The sequence below is a fragment of the Trichosurus vulpecula genome, chromosome 1, assembly GCF_011100635.1.
Source record: "Trichosurus vulpecula isolate mTriVul1 chromosome 1, mTriVul1.pri, whole genome shotgun sequence".
Taxonomy (NCBI): Eukaryota; Metazoa; Chordata; class Mammalia; order Diprotodontia; family Phalangeridae; genus Trichosurus; species Trichosurus vulpecula.
Window position 1 is genome coordinate 38409484 of NC_050573.1, and position 9649 is coordinate 38419132.

General features: G+C 45.4%; 1 protein-coding gene across 2 annotated transcripts in view; it reads right to left on the reverse strand.

The window, feature by feature from the left end:
- CCDC92 (coiled-coil domain containing 92) overlaps nucleotides 1-9649 on the reverse strand; it is a 44965-nt gene that overhangs the window by 4346 nt on the left and 30970 nt on the right. For both annotated transcript variants that reach the window (XM_036736216.1, XM_036736210.1), the window contains exons 2-3: nucleotides 1853-1999; nucleotides 878-919 (exon numbers count right to left, since the gene is read on the reverse strand). In XM_036736216.1, coding sequence (XP_036592111.1) covers nucleotides 878-919; nucleotides 1853-1982 — 172 coding nt within the window. In that variant the 5' untranslated portion in view covers nucleotides 1983-1999. The remainder of the gene's footprint in view (nucleotides 1-877; nucleotides 920-1852; nucleotides 2000-9649) is intronic.

Here is a 9649-nt window from a genome sequence, read left to right on the forward strand (position 1 = left end):
CTATAATGTGATTACTCTAAGTGGAAAAATGAGTACTTGGTGATGCACTGAAAATGAGTGGAAATGAGCTAGGCCCATAAATGATGTCACTCTGAGAAGCTGAAAAAAGTGATCTTGAACAGGACACATATTCTCTAGTGGGTTTGTTCTTTTTTTCCTTTTTTCATCAAATCACCAGGCCTTGGGGGATGGACTGTTTGGAACACTTGGTTCTGGCAACTGGGGGGCCCTAATCCATTTGGTCATGAGATGTGTGAGCCAGGACCTCCTGGGGCTCCTGCACCAAGGGGCATCTTTTCTACGTTTGGCCAAAGATGGGGATGAGCACCATTAAATCAGCGAGAACCAAAGGACCCACCTAGAGATGGATGGACAGGGGTTTTAGGGAATGCCTGGCCCGCTGGCATAGGTGTAGTGTGGATGTCCTGTGCCTGAGCAGGGCAGCTGAGGTGGCTGGGTCCCACATGGGCTACTTGCTAACAAATATATTTGGTGGGGTCACTGAGCCCTCATGGGATGAAGTCACTGGAGACCTCTAAGCAGTGGGTTTTCTGCAGGGGCCATGAGTACAGTATGGGAGAAAAAGCAGTGGGCACATTGTATTGACCTCAGTTCAAAGCCCAGCTGTGCTACTTCCTACCTGGCTTTGGGCAAGTCAGCTAGCCTCTGGTGCCTCAGTTTTCTCTTCTGTAAAATGAGAGGGGCTGGAGTAGCTGATCTCTTAGATCCCTTCCTACTCTGAATCCTATGACTCTGGAAGGGAGGCAGTGAGGTTTGGCGGCATGAGTCAATTATGAATATAAACTGTGAAAGAAGGACATTAGACCAACAGGGGTCGCTGTTACACCAAGAAAACCACCATCATCAGGGTTCTTACCTGCCTGCTCTGAACTCTTCAGTGTCAGCTCATATGTTAAATCTAAAAAAACCAAAAAATGCTGTATGTTAATTCTGGATCATCACGGGAAGTTGCAACTATCTATTCCAGGTGTGATGACTCAGGAAATATTCTCACGAGCCAGCTCTTGTCAGAAAGTCCCTGACTCTATGGCAGCTGGGTGGCGCAGTGGACAGAGCGCTGCTGGGCCTGGAGTCAGGAAAACCTGAGTTCAAATATGACCTCAGACACTTATTAGCACTGTGTGACCCTGGACAGGTCACTTAACCCTCTTGTCCTCAGTTTCCTCATCTATGCAATGAGCTGGAGAAGGAAATGGCAAACTACTCTTTGCTTCCCACCCCCCCAAAAACCCCAACAGAACCCAAATGGGGTCATGAAGAATCAAACACAGCCCAAACAACGTCAACAAAGTGGCTGAGCCAGGTGGGAGGGAGCTTAAAATTCAGGAGATCTGAAAAGAAAGCTCTCCACTGCCGCAAACACAACACCCAACTCTTTTTCAATGAGTTTTTCAACTCGTTCTTTAAATGTACCGGCTGCCCAGAACTGATTTCTACACCTTGCCGTGTTTATCATTTAATTATGGGATTGAAACACGATGGGTAACACAGTGGGTCACAGTTATGACGGGGTCTTAGTCCACACTGATGGCAGCCCATAATATTAGCTGGTAGGAGGCAGCAAAATGGACCAGCAAGGCCACACTCCCTCTTCTCCGTGCTTTTTCTATAATATATGGCCAGGTGAGCTAGAGCTACTTAAGCCAAGCACAGCTGCTGGTCCATCAGGTGCCATGTGAGAAGGCTGTGGGACTCGGTGCTAAGGCCGTGGGCACATCTCTTTCCTGGCCTCCCCAGCCCTGGGAGCTTTCAGGATCCTGGCCCCATTTGCCAGCATGGCCTCAGAGGCCCCCTGTGTAGCGCAGACCCCAGGATGCCCGGGCCACGCTACCTGTGCAGTGTTGCTGCAGGCGTCTTATCTCAGCATGCAGGCCCTTCAGGGTGTTGGCGTGTTCCCGTTGAAGGAACAACAGGTTCTTCTGGGCACTGTGCAACTGGTTCTCCAGGTTTGAGGCTGCCATGCTGACATCCAGATGACCTGCAAGTGAACACCCACCATGGTCAGAGGCAGGCAGACAGAAAGCTCCATCCACGAAGACCCCTGACTAGATGTGAGGCAGGGGGAGAGGGGGGAGGGCCTCAAAGTTGAAGGGAGAATTACCTGGAAACATGAATTCTGTGTGCACAGCTAGGACAGTGAGAAGCATCCAATGCAAAGGAACCCAGGAGCTCAGGCCGGAGTCCCTCCTTCCCAGAGCTGACAAAGTCAAGTTCTACAACTGTGTATTTTGATAAAATGGGGACACACAACCTCCTTCCCAGAGAACTGCCAGAATAATGAGGTAAATGGCTGCAAAAGGGACCCAGTATAAACAGTCTTAATGTAACTGTAAAGTGACGATCGATCGATGGCTTTCCTTGCAAACTTGTCTTAGGTAACAATTTCTACCTTAACAAGGCTGCCCCAAGGTACTTTGGACCTGTTCCCCCTTTGAAAGGAAATCAGAGAGGAATCACCCAGTATCAGATGGCTCTTGTGGTGCTAAAGCCCTGCTGAAGGCCGCAGGAGCCTCCAACAGTCTGCCAGTGAGGTCTGAAGGACACATCTCCGATGCAGCTCCAGCTCCAGCCTGGGTGGGGGTTAACAAACCAGCTCAAGGCTATAACTTCTGGGTCTGTTGCTATGGAACAGATGTCAGAGCCCCCCAAACAGGGCGTGATGCTTTCTGATTGTTGGATACTTGTTGCCATGGGAACAGCAACATTTAGGCTTAAGGGAGTGAACTCAAAGAATCAGAGAAAATATTTTGTTCCCATCCCAGACAGGTAATGCCTCGGTCACTCTCGGGTGAATGGCTTCAGCTGGCAGCCAATCGAAGCCTTCTCTCCCAATCAGCTCACAGGCAGAATGTGCCTCTGATGGGAGAATGATGGAACCGTGTGCCACCTGAAGTCCTGGGTACTGTACAGGTGTGATGCTGCCATGGTGGTTTTTCCCGGTAAGCAGAACTGGGATGCTGCTTCCAGCTAGGGGAGAATTCACTGTTCCTTGGAGTGAAGGTCGTGTTGACCAGGGAGGCTGCTGGGCCAAGGCTCATTTGTAAGGGAGCAGCTCACTGACATCATGGGACACAGGCGTCCCTGGCAGCTGCCAAGCTTTCTGGTCTGAAGACCTAGGTTCAGGCAGATAAGAGCTTTATTTCATCATCCCACTGCCTAAGTGCTTACTTATTGATTGACAAAGGACCATGTGAGATAAGAGACCCTTTCCCAAGTACTGGGGCCTTTTGTTAATAGAGCTTTTACAGCTTTAAAATGGACGGTCTCCATTAACAAACACTGAAATCTCAGAGCTGGGGGGAATGGGCAGCTAGATTTAAGCTTAATGACTTTACCAAGGCCTTTATTGGTTTAAAAGAAAAAAGAGGATGTCAGAACCTCCTTCTCCAGGACAACCAAGTCACCATTTTCCTAGCCCTTCTCTCTTAGAATCACTCACAACAGACATCAGAACCTAGTTCCTACAGATGGACCCATGTCTAAAATCTAACTTCAGCTCTGCTCCTTAGGCCCACAGCTGACAAAAAAAGTTGTTGCCAAGAGGCTGATTGTAAGAATGGATACAATGGATGTTCAAGGTCACAGCCAACTAAAGCTTCTTTATTTAGCTAAAAATAGAGCACTTGTGAAAGGGACTGGTTAAAAAAGTGTTTACCATAAAAGCCAAAGCCTGGATAAAAGGAGGCTCTGTATGCTGCATCCACAGCTCCATGACACCACCCCTCTCCAAGCAGCCCTTGGTTCGAGAACAACTTGCCTTGGGCCTGGGGCCCATTTTAAGGGGGAGCCACCCGGAGCCGCACAGGTCATCCACGTGCCCAGTTCTCGCAATGGCACAAATTGAGACAGCCGGTACCTTTTCACCGATGAGATTCGTGTCTTCAATCTCCCCCAACCCTCCATGGATAATGTAGTCAATGTGCTACAGGCTTTCTTTTAGGTCTTAGCATTTCATGGGGTGCCATGGGGCTGCCCATCTGTTGCCTGGCCCTCTGGCCCCATTGGCACTCCTCTTCTTCTGGCCACTTCTTGTAGGCAGAGCTGTAGACCCTTTCTGCCCTTCCTGGTTTCTCTGTTACCTCCTGGGCAGCCTGACGTTTTGATGCTTCAGAAATTGTGATATTCTGTGTTTCTTGCCTGTTAAAGCTGTGGGGCTGGACTAGGGGGCCTCTGAGGCCCCTTCTGGCTCTCACTCCATGATCCTGTGATCAGCATTCCTGGCAGTGATTTTAACACTGTGAATTCACACCAATAAAACCACATGTCCAGATCAAAAAAAAAGCCACATGGAACATTTCAGTAACATATCGATTACATTAAATCAGGCATGTCTGTACTTGAAAACAAAACCTTAACTTCTATAATTGCCTGATGACAGTCAAGAGGTGAGCCAACAAATAACACATGCACAGACAAAGGAAAAAGAATCCTGCAGGACCTCAGTACCTACCTTGGCCCTCCCAGGACATGAAATGAAATCTTAATTTAGATTGAAAATAGATACTATGCATTTGTTTCCACCCTGACCGTCCAGAAAGGGCACCTGTGTCCCAGAATGGTCATTCTTGGGAAATGTAGCAATGAACATACACCCTTGAAGCTGTTTAGCTAGACCCAATCTAGACCAAGAGAAACACAGGAAAAGTAGGGAGAGCGTGAGTACAGAATGTGTGACCTCTCAAGTTGGACAAGATGAGCGGCTAGGGGGCGCCATAGTGCATAGAGCTTTGGGTCTGGAGTCAGGAAAACCTGAGTTCAAATCCAGCCTCAGATAATTTGCAGCTGTGAGACCCTGGGCGAGTCACTGGGCCTCTGCCTGCTTCAGTTTCTTCATCTGTAAAATGGAGATGATATAGCAGCACCTTCCTCCCAGGGTTGTGGTGAGGAGCAAATGAGATGATAACTGCAAAGTGCTTACATAAATATTGGAGATTATGGTGATGACGTTTGCTCTGTGCCTTCCTTGTAATGGTTCAGTCGTGTGGCCTCCATCTCTCACCTTCATGATGTGTACGGGTTAAGATGCATTCTGCTGCACGGCATACGCCAGCTGGGCGGCCTGTGTCCAGATACGCATGGAACAAGTCAGGGTCACCTTGGAAAAGGAAACCATTCCCCTGTCCCAGCACCGACCATCCAGACATAGGCACCGAGGGGAGCGCGTGGAAGGAAGCACTGAGGGGAGCGCGTGGAAGGAAGCACCGAAGGGAGCGCGTGGAAGGCTACGCCTTGGAGTCAGACAGCTTTGGCTCACATCTTGCTTCTGACACACGTTAGTTGTGTAAACTCGGGCAAATTACTCAGCGTCAGATATCTCTGGGATTATAAGCTGCAGATGAGATAGTGATCTGTGGTGGTAGAGGGAATTTCCACGCTGGGAGCCTTTCCTCTGATACTAATGAAAACCCAGAAAGCCTAAAAGAAAGACCAATAAATTCCACCTAGAATGCTTTCTTCATTTGACCTCCAGAAACAGCAATATTACTGACTTCCAGAGCAGGTGACAGCTACAATTCAGCATAGGAAAAACACTCTCATTGAGATTCTTCTGGAGGAACGATAAAGATAATGATTTAGTTAATCTGACCAGATTGGGCATTGGGCAGCGCGCTATAAGCACCCTATGTCTAACTGGAGGGCCAAGGAGAAAGAGGGATGACTGTGAAGGCATCCAGGGCAGCTGACTTAGGTGTCTGTCACATCTTCAGAAAAAGGGCCCTGAAGCGGCCTTTCTATCCATCCGTCAGAATGTGGTGGGTGAGGAGCTGGGTCAGCAACTACAGAGGAATAACATCCTGTTTGAGCTGTGTGTCAGCTGTGTGTCAGGCTCACACAGAGAAATGTGGCCCTGGGCTGGGGCTGTGGAGATGGCCACGCAGCACACAAAAGCAGTAAACTTGGCTCTTGTCACCACCCTGGCTTTTGTCTTGGTGTGAAAGCTTTGCAGGGGGCTAGCTGCAATTCTTCATCCCCTTGGAACAAACCGGTTCGTTCACAGCTCAAAGCCACACATCACTCTGCAGGCCCAGCTCTGGAGGCCTCTATGGGTTCTGGGTGTGGTCATGCCCTGGGGTGGGGGCCATCAGGAGCTTCTCCTCCTCTTGGACTTCCGTTCCTGGGCTCCTTCCTCCACCGTCCAGCAAAGCATCACTTTGTCCGGCAGATGGCGGCCGATCTCTTCTGACACAGGCCAACCCTGCGGCTAAAGCAGCCCCAGTTCCTTGGGGGTCCTGACACGTCTTTCCAGTTCAGTGTTTGGCTCGCTGCTATGAGTGTCCCCCTTGTGGGAGGAGAGGGGTCTCATATGCTGAGCCTTGCTTCCAAATAGACCAAATTCTCTAATGGGAAGTGTCAGAGGGAATGAGAGTGTCTTCCAAGTTCGGTCCTTCCACCTCTGGCCTGCTGACAGTACAGGTCAAGTATACATACGTGAGATCTCCATATAAAGTCAGACCACATTTTGCGCTCTGCCTTTACAGACGGTTCTTTTTCAGCTTCATCTCTTAAACCAGAAGGTCTCAAACTCTTTGGTCTCAGGACCCCTTTACCCCCTTAAAAAATTACTGAGCACGTACCCCCAAAGAGCCTTTGTTTATTTGTTGCATCTATTGATGCTTATCATATGAGAAATGACAGCATCTTAGTGTTATTACGGAAATAATTTTGACCTTGCAGACCCCTTGAAGGAGTCTCATGAGAACTTCTGTCGTAAACTGTAAGAGCCGAGCTGAGACAGAACCATGTTGTATCTTTGGAGTTCTTTGTCTAGTGCTTAGCAGAAGGCAAATTCATGACGATTATACCATGCTGTATCAAAAAGCACCCTCCAATCCCAGCTACTAGGGCAAAAACTGCTGGGCAAGCTGCTGAGCGGTCTGGGAGAAACCAGGCACAGACCAGCAACTTATACCATATATTAAGAAAAGCTCAAAATGGGGACCCGATAAAAGGGATAGCAGAACATGGGAGAAATTACCTGTCAGGTCTATCAATAGGGTAAGAGCTCATGAACAAATGAGATAAAGAGGTGAAATGAATTATTTTAATTAAATTAAAAAGGGGTTTGCATAAACAAAATAACTGTGACTAAACAGAAGAGAAGAAGAAAATTGGGAAAAATATTTGTAGCAAGCTTCTTTAATAAAATGTTTCATTTCTTTTTAAAATTATTTATTTATTTTTTATTTTTAGTTTACAACACTGAGTTCCATAAGTTTCTGAGTTCCAAATTTTCTCTCCCTCTCTCTCTTCCCTGCCTCCCCCAAAACGGCATGTAATCTGATATAGGTTCTGCATATACCTTCACATTAAACTTATTTACATAATAGTCCCGCTGTAAAGAAGAATTATAACCAATGGAATGAATCATGAGAAAGAAGAAACAAAACCAAAAAAGAAGGGAAAAGAAAGAGAGAGAGCAAATAGTTTGCCTCAATCTGCATTAGACTCCATAATTCTTTCTCTGGACGTGGATAGTTTTTTTCCATGATAAGTCCTTTGGAGAGCTGTCTTTGAACCTTGTATTACTGAGAAGAGCCAAGTCTATCAAAGTTAGTCATCACAGATACTGTGTGTCTGTACTCATGTATAATGTTCTCCTGGTTCTGCTCCCCTCACTCAGCATCAGATCATGCAGGTTATGAAGTCTGTCTGTTCCCCATTTATTATAGCACAATAGTATTCCATTACATCATATATCACAACCTATTTAGCCATTCCCCAATTGATGGGCATCCCCTTGAATTCTAATTCTTTGCCACCACAAAAAGAGCTGGTATAAATATTTTTGTATATACCGGTCCATTTCCCACTTCCATGATCTCTTTGGGATACAGCCCTATGCACATCTTCATAGCCCTTTGGGCATAGTTCCAAATTGCTCTCCAGAACGGCTGGATCAGTTCACAACTCCACCAACAATGTAACAGTGTTCCAATTTTCCCACATCCTCTCCAGTATTTATGATTTTCCTCTTTTGTCATGTTGGCCAATCTGACAGGAGAGATGTGGTACCTTAGAGTTGTTTTGATTTGCATTTCTCTGATCAATAGTGATTTAGAGCATTTTTTCATATGCCTATAGATATCTTTAATTTCTTCCTCTGAAAACTGCCTTTTCATATGTTTGACCACTTATCAATTGGGGAATGACTTGTATTCCTATAAATTTGACTCAATTCCCTGTATATTTTAGAGATGAGGCTTTTGTTAGAGACACTGGTTGTAAAAAATTCTTTCCCAATTTTCTGCTTCCCTCCTAGTGTTAGTTGCATTGGCTTTGTACAAAAATTTTTCAATTTGACATAATCAAAGTTATCCATTTTGCATTTTGTAATGCTCTCTATCCCTTGTTTTGTCATAAATTCTTCCCTTCTCCATAAATCTGACAGGTAAACTATTCCTTGCTCTCTCAAATTGCTTATAGCCTTTATGAGATCATGGATCCATTTTGTCTTCATTTTGGTATATGGTGTAATCTATTAGTCTATGCCCAGTTTCTGCCATGCTATTTTCCAGTTTTCCCAGCAGTTTTTGTGAAATAGTGAATTCTTATCCCAGAAGGTGGCCTCTTTGGGCTTATCAAAGAATAGATTGCTATAGTCATTGACTACTGCTATAATACTATATATACCTACTACATATATATATATATATGTATACACACACACACACACACACACACACACACACACACATATATATATATATATATATATATATACACACACACTACCATTCCACTGATGATCCACCACTCAATTTCTTAGCCAGTACCAAGTAGTTTTGATGACTGATGCTTTATAATACATTTTAATATCTGGTATGGCTAGGCCACCTTCCCTAGCATTTCTTTTCATTAATTCCCTTGATATTCTGGACCTTTTGTTCTTCTAGATGAATTTTGTTGTCATTTTATCCAGCTAAATGTTTCATTTCTAAGATATATGGGGAATGAAATCAAATTTATAAGAATAAGAGCCGTTCTCCAATTGGTAAATGGCCAAAGGATATGAATAGGCAGTTTTCAGAGGAAGAAATCCAAGCCATCAATAATCACATGAAAAATGCTCTAAATCATTAGTAATTATGGAAATGTAAATTAAAACAACTCTGAGGTACCACCTTACTCCCATCAGATTGGCAAATTGACAAACAAGGAAAAGGACAAATGCTGGAGGTGATGTGGGAAAATAGGTACATGAATGCACTGCAGGTGGGGCTGTGCACTAATCCAACCATTCTGGAGGACAACTTGGAGCTGTGCCCCAAAAACTATAAAACTGGGCATACCCTTCGACCCAGCAATACCACTACTAGGTGTGCATCCCAAAATGATCAAAGAAAAAGGAAAAGGACCCACATGCACAAAGATATTTATAGCAGTTCTTTTTGTAGTGGCAAAGAATGGAAACTGGGAGGGTGGCCATCAATTGGGAAATGGCTGAACAGGTTATAGCATGTGAATATGATGGAATGTTACTGTGCCTTAACAAACGACAAAGAATATAGTTTCAGAAAAACCTGGGAAGACCTCGCTGAACTGATTCGAAGTGAAGTGAGCAGAACTAGAAGAACGCTGTGCGCAGCAACAGTAATATCGTAATGATGATCGATTGGAAAGACTTAAG